Source organism: Heptranchias perlo, chromosome 22 (genome assembly GCF_035084215.1).
Source record: "Heptranchias perlo isolate sHepPer1 chromosome 22, sHepPer1.hap1, whole genome shotgun sequence".
NCBI classification, from domain to species: domain Eukaryota; kingdom Metazoa; phylum Chordata; class Chondrichthyes; order Hexanchiformes; family Hexanchidae; genus Heptranchias; species Heptranchias perlo.
Window position 1 is genome coordinate 22,884,058 of NC_090346.1, and position 18,893 is coordinate 22,902,950.

Here is an 18,893-nt window from a genome sequence, read left to right on the forward strand (position 1 = left end):
AGTGGTATGCTGGGAAGCGTAGTAATCCGGTAGATTTAATTTTAGTTGTCTCCCCCCCCCCCACAAAGTAATTTGCATAATTTGTCATTAAACAACAGATCACCGACTTCGGCCGGTCACTGTGCTGCGAAACACATGAACATCCCCTCAATACGTCATCTGCGGTGCTTCTCAAAAAAAACTTAGGGCCAGGCTGTGCTTTCGAGCATGCGCTTTGTCCTCTAGGGACGTCATAATTATGTTGATATACGTTTTTTTTTAAAGTGAAAGGCAACAGAGGAATGAGGAGGGGGGGGAATTAGTTTCCATATCAGTCAAGAGCAAACATCACAAGCATAATTTAGGGGGGGGGGGGGGGGGAGTGGAAATATGCTTTGCCTTATTTACTTTAAACAGAGCGGAAGCTGACCTCCCCCACCCTTGAGTTCGTTCGGGGCGTGGGTGGCGGTGCGGGTGACGTCACCCGTCAGTCAGTCGGGGGAGGAGGGGCGTAGTTGTGACGTCACCTGTCAGTCAGGGGAGGAGGGGCGGAGCTGGTGTCTGAGCGCTACGTAAATATTTGTATTCGTGTTGGGACCTGATGGTGTCTCGGAGCACGTTAGTGTAGGGGCTTGAGAGAAAAACAACAACAAAAAGATAATAAGCCCCGGAGAAGAGAAAGTTTTTTACTTATTTCTTTAAAAAATATATATATATATACACATAAACATTAGAGGGGGAAAAAAAAGTCTCTTCCTCTCACCGGTCGGTATAACGATGTCCGTTAATATGGACGAGCTTAAACACCAAGTTATGATAAATCAGTTCGTTCTGACCGCAGGATGTGCGGCGGATCAGGCGAAGCAGCTCTTGCAAGCGGCACACTGGCAATTCGAGGTAAGGGAGTGTGTTTTTTAGGAGGGGGGGTTGAGGATTCGGCTTCTGGGGGGGGGTAAATGAGCGCCTTATTTTCGAAATAATTGTAAGGCAAATCGTGCCCGACCGTGTGATCAAAGTGACCGTTTTTTTTTTCCTCGTTGCTTTTCATGTAGACGGCCCTGAGCGCCTTTTTCCAAGAAGCCAACGTCCCGTACAATCATCACCATCAGATGGTAAGTGTTTGCAAGTACGTGGAGCTGGGGGTGTCCGCCGTAGTGTGGAGGGAGGGGGTCCCTGGCAGTGGGAGAGCCGGGCTGCGGCCGGCATTTGGAGCTTCTCCTCTCCTCCCCCCCCGGATCGGTGCCGCCATGTTGAGATCTGGCAGCGAGAGAGAAAAAATAAACACAAACCCGGCGGCTGCTCGGCTCATCATATCCGACTCAGTCACCAGACACTGCCCGACAACCCGTCTATTTAATTAGATCAACTCACCCCTGATTATATTACTTACTTAATGGGTGGGCGGAAATGTGTTTTGGGGGGTGAGAGGGTAGATTTTGAAGAAAATTACCGTTTACCCTTTATATATATTTTTATATGGATTTTTTTTGCCTTATTATTAAAATGCGCATTCTTCTAGTTCGAAAAAAAAACGTTTTACAACGTTTCCCTGACCTCAAAGGGAAAGCAGCGATCGACGATAAACGTGTTTGGTGGAAGAGTTTGAAATCGAGTGTGTTGTGATCGCAATGTTATGGTTTCCGCTCGCCACGTTAAACCCCGTTAAGAACCCTATAATTTATATTAGAAATGTTTTATTGGTGCTGCTTCCCCACTTTTTTGTTGATATTTTAGTTTGCGATGCGCCCCATAAATAAATATTTAAAAGTAGTTGCAGTACCTATTTCATGTGTGGTCAACACCGCCCTTTCGTGGTTTTTTTTGAAAGGGAAGATGTGGTATATGAATGGTTGGCATGTTTGGCCTAATCTTGTGCCTAACGTAGTAAATGTCAGTTGATAGTCTATTGTATTTTAAAAAGTGTACTCTACCTATGTGGATATATAACTTTAGTTTTTGTAAAATGTGATTTTGTGGAGGGTTGTGGAGGGTGCAACAAAAGCCACATATTTTGATATTTGTACCATCAATACATGATTATAAATGAATCGAAGTAATATTAAAAGGCTGGTTATATAGAGATGCAGATTGTATTTAGAAAGTCGAAGATTAAGGGGCAGCCATTTTTAATCTAATTAACTTGGCATAAACATTTGGTTATACACAAACATGTGGCAAACTCTTTCCCTGTCTTAATATAGTATTAATCTACACACCAGTTAAAAGTTCTTGACATTCTTTTTAGTTATATGAATGCATTTTTAGATGGGAAGCGATAACCACTGGTATGTTTTGGAAGTCAGGCATGTACTGACACAGTATTTTTTTGGGGGGGGAACATTTTTTTTAATGGCTAACTATTTAAAAAGTGTGAACATCACTGTCTATCACAGGAATCTCATTTGTTTTAAGCTTGTTCAGAAAATGAGTAAATTTTGAGCAAAACTTGTTTTTGTTCCAGGCCAAGGTACAATTTGCTTTATTTCCAAATTACTCATTCACACTGGTGATCCTGCAAGATCTCCCAGTGGAAATTCAAACAAAATGTCTTAACAGTTTTAGTAAAATGTTGAAAATTTATTTCCCTTTTTCTTTTAAGATGCTTTTATATATTCTAAAATCTAAAGAAGGAATCTAATGGATTTTATTCCTTACACAATCTACAAATGGGGCTACTGAAATAATGTGTAGTGCCCTCATTTCCCTTGAATCATTACTCACGGCTCACAAAAGAACACTAGTAAATATGCACAAAGCTATTGTGTCAGAGAAAATAAGAGAGCAACAGCATGATTTTGCATTAAGGATTTTAACTGATTTGTTGTAGCATAAAAAGATGAAACTGCTAAGTTTAATCTCCCCCTAGTCTCAGCGTGTGTTGTGATGCGATGTTTATTTCCTGCCAGCAGTTTTTCTCCCATCCCCCACCTGACAATTCCCCCAAACACAGACATTTCCCATTTGTCAGGAAGTTGAACTAAAATGGATTCCTTATGAAACAGCAGTTCTATAGGTGTTGATGAAGTTTGCATCTAGAATATCAATATTGTTAGACTCAGTGTAAAAAGACATTGATTCCATTGCTAAATTACTTTGTGATTTAAGCTGTTCACTTTTCAAAGATCTTCAGTAAGAAAAATATATAAATGATGCCATGTCTTTCATTTTGTGTTCTTTGTAGTATGTAAATGCTAGTTGTAAGTACAATGCTTTGTGGTGTAGTTACTTTCAATAAAAACAATTTCATATGCAAATAGTCAAAATCCATTAAAATTGATACTGTTCTGGCTTGACTTCTCGTAAAGTGCAATCTTGAAATGTGTGATGGTTGTTGTTAAAGTAAGAGCTTTAAGGGGGTAGGTATATTAAAAGCTTCCTGTGATTGGGAGATTGTCCAAGACTTACGTTTTTTATGGAATGCAGAGAAGTGTTTGAATTTTGTCTTTCTTGGGGCTTGGTTATGGAAAACTCTTAATTTCTATGAATAGAGAGAGAGGCCTGAGATCTGGAAGTGATATCCGTGCTTAGTCGAGAACCAGATGTGACCTGCCATTTCAATCGCATCAGATATAGCCAAACCTCAAGCAACCTAGTCTCGTCTGCCAGACCAGGCTGAGATTGCTGGAAATGAGACATTAATGGATTAACTGCAAGGCTGACAAAATGAAAGAAATGATGTGATCACCATTCAGATTTCTTGCTGTGAACAAAGCAAAACACATGCTTAATGTTACTTTGGCGTCAGCTGTTTCTCATTGACATAAAAATATATCATCAAAATTATGGAAAAAGACGGGGTGTACATTAAACTAGAAATTGTTACTATAAACAAATAATGATTATGGAGACATTTTCTAGATACAAAGGACTATCTGTTATTTACAAAAAGCCAGATGTTTGGGTTTAGTTTTTGCTGATAATTTTTAAATATAAATAGTGCAGTAACAAAAAACATTTTAGAAGTTGAATAGCATATATAGTGAAGGGAAAATGGTCTGATATATACAGTAAACCTTTTTTTAAATGAACTTGCTTTTCTCAAAGTGTGAATGGAGGTGGAATCTAATTTATCCTAATCAAGATTCACCTGTCTATCATTTCATTTTTGATTTTACCTCTTGACCCTTTTATTTAGAACCTAACATCCAAAAGAGAAACAAATTGTGTGACACTGAAGTTATGTTTAGACGAGAAGTAAAACTGAAGATATGAGTTATATTGCCACTTCAAATTTCTAACTTTGTTCTACTGTTTAGGCCAAAACTGAATTAATATGAGGTATCAACCTAATAACAATATGTACAGTGGTTCAGTTGAGTGTTAGTTTTAACGAAGCTTCAGAGTGTTTTAAATTTTTCAGGGCTCGTTGAAAATTCAGCATTGGCTGTTGCACATCTTTTGTGCTCCAAGTTTTGAATACTCCAGCTGTATGCTCCCTTTCTCCACAGCTACCTTTTGTAAGTAAAGTTTCAGTGCTTCACTGGACCATGTAAACAAAGCATCAAGTTGAAACTGCTGTCTATTACACCCGTAATCATAATTTTGGGGGTCTGCAGTTAACTTGAGTGACTTCTGCATTATATGGTGCTGCTGAGATGAGGCTTATTTATTTTCAATGGGGAAGGCATTGAGGTAGATAATTTCTTCCCACCGCATCCCCCCTCACCGTTATCCATTTTCTCCCTTTTGCTCTTCTGATAGTATTGACTCCTTGCTGGCGTACAACCCAGTGGGCACTGGACATTTTTCTGGTATCTTGGTCAAGTAACCAGTCTTGCATGTGAACTTTGAGAATGAATGTTCACTGAATACTTGACTATAGGGCATACAACAGTCAAGCCAGATCCTATTCTCACACGATGTCCACAAAAAAATTATTTCCCAATCCCGGGGCGCTGCGGCTGATTGTAGCGGCCCTATGCTGCCCTGGCTGAGATCATGCAGACTGGATTAAATCTGGATTCTCTTCATCTATATGTCTCAGCTACCCACGGGATAAACTTGATAAACTGAAATGGTTACTCAATGAAAAACAGAAATATTCAGTTCTTTACAGTAACCTAAAGTGAGTAGAAACATGATTTAATTGCATAGTGTTAAGTAAAATTATGCATTTGTCCCTGCACGTTTACTTGCACCCAATCTTTTTTTGTGGCAATAATTAAATTTGCTTTAGATTCCTGGAAAAATAATATGGCAACAAAAATGAAGTGGAGAAAAGCACAACGTGCAAGAAACGCAATTAAGTATGAATGGTATGAAGCAATATGGGCTGCTTTTAAATCATACTGTAAAACTATTGCAACATTTTTACATCATCTGGGTTGTTTGTGTGTATTTTTCAGGGTTGGAGGGCTCTTTTTAAAAATAGTAGTATGCTTGAAGGGGATGGGATCCTTATGTTATCCATGAGTCAAACTGGCATTGTGAGTCAGCAGTTGGTTCATTGGCTACCATGAGTTCTTTGTATAGTTTTGGTAAGTCATTCAGTAACCTGCAATGTCATGATGGTAAATGGGTGCAAGGGGCATAATTGTCCTTTTTTAGCAATAGAGACCAGGCCCTGTTCAAGGAACATTTTTATTATATATAAAGATGGCTTGAGTTTGTTTAATGTAGTACATAATAGATGTGTAATGTTGGATAGCATAATTGCAATAGCACTGTCCCTTTTGTTTTATGAAAGTATTTTATTTAGGATGTAACATCATCAGACCTTGTGTTTAAATTTTGTGATCTATTGGAATGTGATGGCACACATTTTAAACCAACAGCAGCATCAAACTAGTTGGCAGAGGAAATGCACTGGGTGAATTCCAGAGAATAAAGCATTGAATGGTGTAGGGGTGCGTAATTCCAATGATACAGGTTCAAATGAACTAAATTGACCATACAATGAATGATTTATTTTCCATAATCTATCAATGTTCTGTTTGTTTTTGTTTATACCACAGGTCCAGGTTTGTTTGTTTTTTGTTAATGAGCACACATGTTTTGTAGTTTCAACGGCCCTTGTATCTTTCATTGTGGAGGTAATGCCTTTTGTACTGTTAGTGTTCATTTAAGTTGGAAATTTTGTGATTATTAATTCTCCTTCATATTGGAGGTGAAGGCAGAATAGAGGGCAGAAAGCAGAATAGAGAACAGTGGGGAGACAGAAGGAAGGAGGAAGATAAAGGAGGCAAAAGTGAGAAGGGTATATCCCTGAAAACAAGAGAAGTATCTAGGGCAGAAACAATCCAGAGATAAGGCAGCACATGAGAGGAAAAACACTGAGTAACTGTCAACTTCCAGGGCAGCAGGAGGGGGTTGGGAATGTGAGATAGACACTCTTGGAACAAAGTCTACAAATCCCGTGACTTGCCGTTGTAAATTTCACAACATAAACCAAAATAAAAGGCCTGTGGCATTCAACAAAAGTTACTTATAAATGTAAAATAATGGATACAACAGGAAAATCAGTATGATACAATATTGGAAAACTTTTGTCAAAATAATGGATTGCTGTATGTGTATCTAGGAAACTGTCCCTGGGGTTTTGGTGTACCTACTGACTTTGTTTTGTACTAAGTATAGAATGGACCTGAAAGACTACAGCAATGGGCGTAACATTATAAACAGTCAGCATGCAGGTGATAAAAGCATAGATTCTGTGTGTTATTTGCAGGCTGAGTGCGGAAACAAGTGCAACAATCTTTGCTAACGCCTAAATCCACAACATTTTCTGGATCAGATCTAATTATGTATTCACAGCAAGCTCCCTGTGTGTGTTAGACCAGTCGTTGGGAGCTCGCTATTTGGGGAAGTGTGATATCTGGTGCTCCTGTAGGGACTTAAAAACCACAGCAGCTGTTTAAAGAAGATCGTGTTTTTAATGACTGAATGTTTGACTGTTACAAATCATTGTCTCTGCTCCATTGTTACATTCACAAGCCCCCAATTTGTTAATGCATTGGTAGAGGTGGTGCTGAAAGAAATGTGACAGAAAGAAAGAACTTGCATTTATATAGCACCTTTCACGCCTTAGGACATCTCGAGCGCTTTTCACAGCCTTTTTTACTGCATTACTTTTAAAACATAAGCGCTGTTACCTAGGCAAATATGGCAGCCAATTTGCAGATAGCAAGGTCACACAAAACGGCAATGAGATAGAGGAGGGTTGCACTGTTTGACACTGTCCACACAGGTGAGCTGAACAAGGTCGAGGTGGTGCTCCCCATTTATGCTGCTTCCACCAGACTGCAAATACAGAAGTTGTTTAGAGAGCACAGCACTTCAACCATGGTAAGAATACCCACCACGACCTTGTATCAAGTATATTGGCACAAAGTTTTTCTTCCCACTCAGGCTACCTTACAACACTTCGCTTAACATGCATGCCCATTCTGCAGCAGAGCACAGTTTGCAACAGCAACTTATATACCTGTTACTCTTGCTGTACCAGTATCCATACAGAGCTTAATCCCCCCCAAAAAATTCAAATGAAATCTAGCAGCATGATGCATGTATATGTACTTATACCCAGGCTGGGTGCTTGGATGCCACTGTATGTGTTTCTGTCACTTTCAACCTCTCAACTTTGCTTGCTTAATCCAAGGCGCAGACAGGGATGGGTAGAAGGGCCTGTAATATAAAGCCCACGTTCCTGAAAATATGCCATACTGGAAATCGTTAGCACGGGGGGCATTGAGAGAGTGTGGAAAGGGCAAGTTGGCGAACTCGCTCAATCTCTGGGCTAGTACTATCCTTGTCATGTTTTTTTCTAATCCTACTCACTCACTCACTCACTCATTGTCCCCTAGGGATATACTTGAGCACAATACCATGTAGGCAGTGTTTGAAGGGATATCATGCAGCCAGCATTTTAGCCTGTGCTCTGCCTTTTCAGTAGGTGTCACGCTCGAAACATTGCCAAGTCCCAGTGCTGCAGAAGAAGCCAGCACCTCGGAACAGTCTGCTTTACTCACTTATCATGATGCAAGCACCAGTACAGGCACATTTACCCTGGGAGTTTAGGTAGTAAGTTTCAGGAGGGAGCACTGGGTGAAGCACTGACTGTGAATGGGAAGAACAAGAACCCCTGAAAGGAGAGTCAGGTTACACCTTTCCCCAGCTGCAGAGTCCTGGGATTCAGACTTAACGGTGCCTGTATTTATAAGAATACTTTCTGAGCACTAACGTTTTAGTCACCCATTTATAGATATGCCCAGCTCCCTGCAAGGGATGATGGTGAGTGTGGAGAAATTCACTAGTTTCAAAGGCTTCTTAGCACTTCAGTCCACCATAAAGTATATGGTAACTCTAGGGCCTTTTGCAGCAGAGCCCCCAGTGATAGATGCCCTAAGCACAGACGAAATAACTGGTAGGACTACCGTTGGTCCCAGTCTACATCAGGCTACCTTGGCTGGGTCCAACATGCTGAGGGATCAGATGGAGACCCTAATGCAGGGCTTTTTTGCCCAGTGGTCTGCTTCCATTCAGATCATTGGATGTGCTAAAGTGAATGCCTAGCAGCAAGGCATGACTGGAGTAGGCATGGATGAGATTGCTGCCTTGGGGTAACAATACATATAACTACTTGAGCCCCCACTGCCCCATTAAAATGAAAGAGCATTTGGCAGAAAACAGACAGGACAAAACAACCACTGCAACAGCAGCTGTGGGAGAGTGAATTGCAAGGCCATCTTGTGACTCAGCAAAAAGGAGTAAAAGCCTACCTTAATCCAAGGAGGCTCCTCCTGATGCCCAGCAATCAGCCACCTCACACTCCTGTCACCGGGGGACCATCAAGAAGGAGCATAAGATTAGGATGTGGGACACATCATACACTACCACCAAGAGGAAGCACTGGGATAAAATGCACTGAGAAATTATGGGGTAACATTACCATTCTGCCTAGAATTTCTTTCTGTAGCCGCAGGTTAAGGTGCCAGCAAATACCACCTGTCAGCTTATACCAGGTGAAATATGGTTAGTGAACACTTTAATGCAACCCCTAGTAGTAAGATAACAAAAAAACAACTTGCCAAAAAGAGCTCTCGGCTCTGTAGCTTCAAGTTAGAAGCTTTGAGCACCTTGAGTTGAAATAAGTATTGGCATTGTGGGAGGCATTTTAAAGAAGCCCTCTTCCTGTTTTACTCCTGTAATACTGTAAACAATGATTGCGCTGCTTGTCTATCATCAGAGACATTTCCTCTGTGATCTGTTTCAAAAACTAGGACAATTGCATCCAAAATAATTTATCTAAAAGGTCTGTGACTCTTAGTATGATCTGATCATGCAGCTAATCTTTAAACTCAGATCTAAATGGTGGAAGTAACACTAAGGAATATTTCCACCCAAATGTAGAGAGATTCGGCAGGCTCACTGAAGGCCCTTATTAGTAGGCGTGCAAAATGAGGTGCCCATTCCGATTGGGTGGGAGTAAATAACTTGAGTATACAGCCATACAGAATGTACAAATGCAGAGATTAGACAAGCATGTAGCAAAGGCAGAGTGGTTTTAATGGGGGGATTTTAACTTTCGTATTGGTTGGGATAAGCAGACGAGCTCATGTCTGGAAGGTAACTAATTTCTTGAGTATGTTCAGGACAGCTTTCTGCAACAATATATCCTAGAACCAACAAGGGGGCAGGCCATATTGGATTTAATAATGAGTAATGAACCGGATTTAATTAACAGCCTAGTGATGCGTGAACATTTAGCTAATAGCGATCATAATATGATCGAGTTCAACATTGTGTTTGAAAGGGAGAAACCCGTAACAGCTGTTAAGATTTTAGATTTAGGTAAGGCCGACTTCAACGGGGTGAAACAGAGACTGTCCACAGTAAACTGGGCAAATCTGTTCATAGGTAAAACAACAGAAGATTAGTGGGAGGTATTCAAAAAAGAATTTAATGTAATGCACACCCAATTTATACGCCCAAGGGCAAGAGCTCGACTTGCCAAAAAAACAGCCATGGACGACAGAAGAGGTAAGAGACAACATAAAACTAAAAGGAAAAGCATGCAAAAAATGGTACAGATCTTGGCAACTGGGAGAGATACAAAGAACAGAAAAAGGTGACAAAATAGATAGGAGAGCTATAAAAAGGGAGTATGAAAGGAAACTTCCAAGGGATATCAAAATCAACACAAAAAATGTTTACCCTTGTTTTCCTAATATAATTGTAATCAAGAGCAATGTGGACCCCTTAAAAACTGATAATGGTGATGTTGTAAATGAAAATAAGGAAATGGCGGACATGTTAAATAATTACTTTGCGTCAGTATTTACAGTAGAGGAAGAGGATAGCATGCCAGACACCCCAAGGAAACTAATTTTGAATAAGGGATGGGGACTCTCCATAATTGATGTAAGCAAATTAACAGTAATGAAGAAAATAATGGCACTAAAGGGTGATACATCCCCAGGACCAGATGGTTTCCATCCCAGGGTTTTAAAGGAAGTAGTGAGAACATTGCAGAGGCCCTAACTAGAATCTTCCAAAGTTCTCTCAATTCTGGAACCATTCCTTTAGATTGGAAAATTGTAGAGGTCACTCTGCTATTTAAGAAACGTGAGAAAGGGAAACCAGGGAATTATAGACCAGTTAGCCTAACACCTGTTGTCGGGAAATTACTAGAATCTATAATTAAGGATAGAGTGACTGAACACCTTGAAAATTTTCAGCTGATCAGGAGAGCCAGCGTGGATTTGTAAAGGGTAGGTCATGCCTGACGCACCTGATTGAATTTTTTGAAGAGGTGAGCAAAGTAGTGGACAGGAGAATGTTTATGGGTGTTGTTTATATGGACTTCCAGAAGGCATTCGATAAAGTCCCTCGTAAGAGACTGTTAGCTAAAGCTGAAGCTCATGGAATTGAGGGCAAGTTATTGACCTGGTTAGGAAATTTTCTGAGCAGAAGGAGACAGAGAGTAGGGATGATTGGCAGGATGTGACTAGTGGTGTCCCACGGCGATCTGTGTTGGGGCCTCAACTATTCTCCTATCTATCTATCTATCTTTATTTATTAATTAACGACTTAGATGGTGGGATAGAGAGCAGCACATCCAAGTTTGCCGATGGCACAAAGATAGGCAGCATTGTAAACAGTGTAGATGGAAGCATCAAATTACAGAGATATTAATAGATTAAGTGGGCAAAACTGTGGCAAATGGATTTCAATGTAAGCATGTGTGAGGTCATCCACTTTGGATCTATAAAGGGTAGATCAGAATATTTTCTAAATGGTGAAAAGCTCGAAACAGTGGAGCTCTAAAGAGACTTAGGGGTCCACGTATATAGATCATTAAAATTTCATGGACAGGTACAGAAAATAATCAAAAAGGTTAATGGAATGCTGGCCTTTATATGTAGAGGATTAGAATACAAGAGGGTAGAAGTTATGCAAAGTTATACAAAGCCCTGGTTAGACCACACCTGGAGTACTGTGTTTAGTTCTGGGCACCACATCTCAGGAAGGATATATTGGCCTTGGAGGGAGTGCAGCATAGATTTACTAGAATGATACCTGGACTCCCAAGGGTTAAATTACGAGGAGTGTTTACACAAACTAAGGTTGTATTCCCTGGAATTTAGAAGATTAAGGGGTGATTTGATTGAAGTTTTCAAGATATTAAGGGGAACTGATAGGGTAGATAGAGAAACTATTTCCGCTGTTTGGGGAGTCTAGGAATAGGGGACATAGCCTAAAAATTAGAACCAGGACTTTCAGGGGTGAAGTTAGGAAATCCTTCTACACTGAAAAGGTGGTAGAAGTTTGGAACTCTTCCGCAAACGGCAGTTGATGCTAGCTTAATTGTTAATTTTAAATCTGAGATTGATGGATTTTTGTTAACCAAAGGTATTAAGGGATATGGGGCTACAGCAGGTATATGAAGTTAGGTCACAGATCAGCCATGATCTCGTTGAATGGCGGAACAGGCTCGAGGGGCTAAATGGCCGACTCCTGTTCCTATATTCCTATGCCTGAATGGAAAATTTTAATGGGGGAGTATCCATCAGGGACTGGGTGGGAATGATCGGTGCCCATTTTTCTAGCTCGTGACTGAATCCAGCCACCAGTATCAGTACTGCTCGTAGGAAAGTGCACCTACATTTTCATATTAATCAGCCAATATATCCTATCCTATCCTTTCTTGTTTGAAAGTGTTCCCATCTTTTCATAGGAGTTAGCGGTGGATAACTATTGAAATTAACAGACGCATTTCAAAATTGATCAGTTTAAAATCTTCATGCAAGATATGTTAATTTAACTGAAAATAACATGCTTTTAATCAGTGCACAGTGTCAACATTGAAGGTCTCGTAGTGTGGAGTAATGTTCAAAAGTGACTGGTTATGTGCTTCTGAATCTTATTCAGCCATTCAAAATTCCTCTATATTTAAAATAAAAGTTTGGTTAAAGCCTATGGTAGTGTTTTCAGTGCCTCAGCTGTTCAAAGTAATAAGTAACTGAATCATCCAAACCAAGGAAGTCCCAGGTTTAATCCACAGTCTGATAGATTAGCTAATTTAATTCAGAGCAACAGTAATGGCGCTACAGCTGGCATTGGTAATCCCGGATTGGGGAGGGGAAACTCGGCCAGAATTTCTGCAAGAGATCATTCTCCCTGCTGGAAATGTTTTTAAACTTAAATTTTTTTCAATGTTCAACCAACACATTGGCCCAGAATTTGCTGGAGTGGGACATCTCACGGCTTGTCCCATTAGTTAGACTTTTTTCCCTTGCCCTTCAGATCAATTTTTTTGCATTGCAAATTGCTGGAAGTCTGAGCTGATAGCAGCGGGGGCAACTGGGACCTTGGTGAATGACTGGACCAACCATCCATCTCTTTAATCAATGAGACTTAAGGATTGAGAAAGAAAGAGGAATGACAGAGAAGGAAATAGTGTGAATTAGAGTCAAATCAGGTACACAAAGAGAGGGAAAGAAAAATTGGATTAGGAGAGAGGACAAAGAGACAAAGACAGAAAAAAAAATTTTAAGTTTTAAAAAATTTTAAAAATCTCCTAAGAACAATTTACTATTTGCAGGAATGAGACTCCATAGCTTCAGTTGTTCCCTTTCTGGGCCAGAGAGGTTGAGTGGCATGACGGGAACATAAACCTCATCATTAAAAGGGTCCTTACACTGTTCAGCAGCAGCCCTAACATTCTGTGGCAAATTTAATTGGTAATTAATGCGCAAATGCAGCAATTTCTTGTAACTCACGGGGAGGTTGAAGGTGAGCTCCTGTTTTCAAGAAGCTAACGGAGCGGCATAGATCATCCAGCAATTTGTGGCAATTCGCAACTCACGGTATTTCTTCCTTGCCACAAATTGGACGATTTACACACTAATAAAGGCGTGCGCATAAACTCACCATTATTTTGCCAGCAAATTCTGCTGTCTAGGCCAACATATGTTAAAATGGCCACTTAGTTAAGGTAGCGAAGTGCTGCCAACGCCCATGGGACCATGATTCAGCAAGAGTGTCATTGCCTTCAGCACAAGTGAGGCAAGAGGGCTTCTGTTGATGACCATTTTTTGGACTTCAGTTCCATGTCTTTTCACTTTGAAAGCAGCAATGTCAGCACACTTCATTCATAATTTTTGACATTGTTGTGTAGTGGGAAAACATACATGGGATGAAGTGTAATGTCTTATTTGAGGTGAGTCCTCCAAATGGTTGTTACAAGGTATAGCAACATAGAAAACTTATTAAAGAACATGGCTGGTGTTAACAGCACCTGCTGCTCCCTGTTGTCACCACGCTTATTCAGTTGGGTGGATTGCAGACTTGTCCACGCCTCCTGTCAATGTTGCTCCATCATTGACTGAAAAATAGAACTAGATGCACCAGTTCTCGCACTAATTGAAGTACTTCACCCAGTAACCTAGCCAGCAACTGCTGAAATTAATTCAGTAAATGCAGTTGAGTATGAATGACACTTCCAGTGGCCCCACCCCCACCCCCGCCACCGGACCTCTTGTCCATTCATTGCTGATCTGTTTGTAAATAAATGTGAACCTAATAAATTCAAAAAATGCCATGAGTTCTTTACTTTGAGTAACATTTTCATTTATTTGGTTGCTAAGTTGTGACCTCCTGCAAACAAGGAAAGGAAAATAATTAGCACATTTTTAAACTTTCTACATTGTCTTGCCATTCACATTCACATGGGTTTCAGAGAGTGAGACAATCTGTGAATGGTGTCTGATGGGGTTTCCCTAACGAGAACATAAAATTTAGTTGAAAAGTTTCCTCAGACACAGTCATTTTCAATGCTGTTTTCTGTTTAGCTATAGTTAGATAAAGGTCCCACTGAGCTTGGCACTTGTGTGGTGCCAAAGAGAAACTTTGTACATGTGTGTAAATTTTTTGGGTGGTATATAATGCATTCAGTTTTTTCTTTTCCAAGTGTTACATGGGAAAATTGATACTATAGCTATAGTTCTGCAGAACTTTTAAAAGTGACATTGTTTCCATTAAACCATGCCCTGAATTTAACAATATTTTTTTTGGGGGGGGGAAGTGGGGTAGAGGCTTTAGAAACTGCTGAGATTATAGTACATTTTTTGATGACATTTTGGCAATTCTGAATCCATGTAGAATCTAATTTTGAGAATTCTCCAATGTCGCTGGTGGGGGGGAAGGAGGCATGTTTGTGTTAAAATTTTAATGGTGTTTCAAGTTGATATTAAATGCACATGAAGAAAAAAATCTCTTCTATTGTAGTTTTACTTTCATCCGTACATCGGCAGTGAAACTAAAAACAGACTTGTCATAATGCAGTCTACTATTAAAAGTAAATATAGGTACAATGTCCAGATAGCAGCCAGTTTTCCAGCTGTTGCCCCAGCAACAAAAGAGACTAGTGTGTGATATTTGCCCTACTGGGATGGTGTGAGATGTGGCACTGAACATACTGTACTGTACTTCAGCTGCATGTGGAAAGTGGTTTTGAAATTTCCAGACAAAACAAAACTGGTAGGTATCTGTTGGGATTGCAAATTTGTGTACCAAAATGTTTCTAAACACTTGCTGCTCTGTATTTTGCTGAGACACTAAAACCCTGATGCCTCCAATAATTATATCGTCCTAGCCAAACCATTGAATGCGCATTGCTAGATGACTTGTTCAATAAAAAAAACATTATTTTCAGCCTGGTGATTTTGTTTTTGAATAAGCCAAAGTATACAAAGACAACTGATTTTTTTTAGGTCATTAGGCAAAGATCCTTTCATTGTATCTAGTAAATTACAAGGATAAAAAGTCCAGATTGCTGAAGTATTAACTGCAATCTTGCGTTCTCAGAAAATATACTGTACGTGCTTTGTCCTGTATTTATACCACTTTTCTTCTTTCTTCCTTTTAATGGAGGTAGTTGTTACTCATGCATTTTAATGTGTAAGTTAAACTATTCAAAGCACTTACCCATACTGAATGTAGGTAGTAACTGACTATATGTTTTTCATAAAAAGACTAAAACAAGTTGACTGTTCGTGGTAGTATAATTCCCACAAATTTCAGAATCGCTTCAGGTGGGACTGGGTCAGAGCCAGAATCATCCTGGATCACCTGCACCCAGAGTCAATACAAGCACCACATTAAGCTTATTGAATAATTTCACAGCTCACTAGATTGGCAAGCAAAAGGTTTGGCAAAGTCACAAATGTCCATTTTATATTGCAATAGCATGTCTATATTCCCATGACAAGCAAAATAAAAGAAAGAACTTACTTTTATATAAGCAGAATGGCTTTGCAGATTTGTACTGAACATTTATAGGACATCTCCTTCATATTGTGCTTTTTTTGAAAGTCTGATAACTGTCACTCTTGGGGCATTTGCAATTTAATCTTCTTTAGTCACACAAATCTTCCTATCTAACCTGGGAATGAGCAGTAGACTATTTGACTAATTTTGCAGTAGTTCATGATTAGAAATGCATTTAAAGCAGAACAATTTATTTTGATATCGAATGACTGTTTTGCAAGTTTTTATTAGCTGAAAACTTGAGAGTAGTCTTGTGATCTGTGTGTCACAAGCAACCTTTAGCACTCTTGTTAATGAACATAAAATCCCAGGTGTAGTTCTTTATGATACGTAGTAGATATTGCAAAAAAAAATGTTTACCATGAAGAGAAATTTCCATAGCAAAAGTTTCATCAGGGAGTAGAATTATCAGGGGTAACGGAATAACACTTCACCATGAAATTTGCATGGTGTGTATTCTGCATTCACTTCAAAGTAATCTGTGTAAAGAACAGTTTCCCCCCCCCCCCCCCAAAGTTTTCTGACTGCAATTAGAAAATGCTCTTTCACTTCCCACCCCTTCTGAAGTTGGTGACACATATATTTGGGTACAGTTCCATAGGTATCAGTGCCATCGCAAGTGGCCATTTACACAGAGGATTGTAATGCACTACTGAAGTTAGTGATTGAAGCAGAGACAATGTCAACTTTTAGGGATAGGTGATTGAAGGAAAGGGTAATGAAGGGCATAAGGAAACAAGGCAGGCACATGGGATTAAGACTACTGTTCGTGTGGAAAGTAAACACCAACACTGACTGGTTGGGCCAAATGGCCTGTTTCAGTGTTGTAATTCTAAGTAAATTCATGCAATAATCTAGACCATGAGTGTCAGGAGAGTGTTTAATTGTGGGGGAAATCACCTGAAGAACACTTCACACTACGGGTGTCTGGATAGTGATCCGAATTAGAAACCCTGCTTAGCTATTCCCTTCCTTTTTCTCACTTATCTCCCAAACAGTTGTCACACATTTGTTTCTGTCTAGCTGCAGCTATGTTGATTAAAGATCATCTGGTTTCTGACACGGCACACGTCCAGGTTGGCTTTCCTAAGTTGTGCACAGTAGTTGTTAACAATGGACCTGGACTTTCTCTGCTGTTTGCTTTCCCTTTTCCCTTTTCTTTCTTTTAGCAGGAATCCTTGAACCAAGAAATTGCCACCTATTTCTCATCATAACTTTCACAGTTGGACTAGGACAAAAACTGACCATGCGTTTCAAATGACTTTATTGTGTGATCTTTTTAGCTTATTCTAGATAAACTTAAGTTATGATTCATCACTACTGAATTGTCATTGGTTGAGATGTATGTTGACTTTTGTTTTTATATTTTTACAGATGTGCACTCCAGCTAACACACCTGCAACACCTCCTAATTTTCCAGATGCACTTACAATGTTCTCAAGGCTGAAAGCTTCAGAAAGCTTCAACAGTAGCAGCCCGATTGCCTCAATGGCAACGTCTCCTCCTCCTGTAAACTTCAACTCAGGCTGGCCCATGTCTCCTCCAAATCAGCAGGGCATGTGGACTCCAGCATCACCAACTCCACATACTGGCTGGCCAGCAGCAGTGTCCCAACAAACCACCTCCGAACAGAAGGTTAATGTTGCCATGGAGGCTGAGAGATGAGGCCTGGTTACAGCTTTGTAGATGAAGCGGGAAAAATCTTGCATGGGTCAATATGAAATAGTTTCTGTTGTATTGTGCTGCAGCTAATCTGAACTGAAGGAATACAATAGGGAAGATTCAACTTCATAGCAGAAGAATTATGGGTCCAGCAATTTTCAAAACGAAGCCTTGTTTCTGGAGTTTGCATGTGTGTGACACAATTAAAGACTTTCAAGACCATCAACTTGACTTCAAAATGGAATTGTTAACTTTTGAGAAACTTGATTTTGATCGTTGACCCTTCAAAAGGAACCTATCAGTGATTAGCTGCTATATCAGAGACAACCATGAAGATCACTAATGGTTTTTAAAGATTACTCCGTTACTTTTTGCAGTAAAATTGTGGCAGTTGTCTAATGAATTACAGGGTGGGAGTCTACGGAGTTGAAACAACGGACAATTAAAACAAATAATAAACTTTAATACAGGGATTGCAAATTAGGTTTTCGAATCATTGTTTATCTTTGTATTTGGTTTGTGAATGAGGTTTTTTTGGGGGAAGGGAGAGCTAGGATAGCAGTCAATAGTGTACTGACTGCTGACAGACTACTACAGTAAGGTTTTAATGTTTTATAAAAAAAAAAGTGCCATTGCATGAATACTGTACATTAAAATGTAAACCTTGAAAAAACTAAGTTTAAAAAAAAACAAAAAAAATGTGTTTTGCTACTCTTAACAACCGTGTGATAGAATTTAAATTCACTTTAGCAACAGTTGCAATGAATACAGGTTTGTCTTTTTTTTGTCAAACTTGTACTATATAATTTTTTTGTACTACGTTATGCACAGACAGGGAGTACCGATTATTTCTAGAATTGTTTTATCTATGTTATCACTTCCTCTTTCATTACTGTCCTTCCATGCTGTCCATATCCCTAATTCTGGAATGTTTATGGTCAAAAAAAACCCAAGTTGACGAAACAGATCTTTGCACAAATCGTTTCTTTTACTTCTAAATGGAGATTTCATGCTTCTTAAGGATTGCTTGTTCTGAATAGATTGATATGTATTTTTTTTAATGATACCGTTCCACAATATTTGTGGAGTACCTGATGAATAATTAACTTATCTTTGTGTTGCTAAATAAATATTGTATGTACTAATGGTACTCCTCCTGTACTGATCTTATATTTAACCTTAGCAGATGGTAAGTATGCCATCAGTTTAAAAAAAATTCTGAAGCACAATAAAATATGAATTGAAACTATGTGTATCTGAAGATTCAATAGCTTGATTATACTCCGTTTTAAGCATCATTCATGGTTTCAAAAGAGCTTCTCTTATTCCTCCTGAATAAACTGATTCTGTTAAGTGTATAAATAGAGGATATATGGTGATTGACAGACTGAAAAATAGTGATGTTGACGCATAAGTCGCAAGCCCAAAGAGTATGTGACTCATGTAGCCCAATCTGGTAGTGGCTTTTTTTTTGTAAGCTAAGT

At 39.4% G+C, this 18,893-nt stretch overlaps 1 protein-coding gene across 1 annotated transcript; it reads left to right on the plus strand.

Annotated features, from left to right (window-relative positions):
- The first annotated feature begins 515 nt into the window (after positions 1-515).
- LOC137340593 (UBA-like domain-containing protein 1) lies at positions 516-18,658 on the plus strand. The gene is made up of 3 exons (XM_068003151.1): positions 516-876; positions 1,032-1,091; positions 17,122-18,658. The coding sequence occupies exons 1-3, from the start codon at positions 757-759 to the stop codon at positions 17,410-17,412; spliced, it is 471 nt and encodes a 156-aa protein (XP_067859252.1). The 5' UTR covers positions 516-756; the 3' UTR covers positions 17,413-18,658.
- Positions 18,659-18,893: the final 235 nt, after the last annotated feature.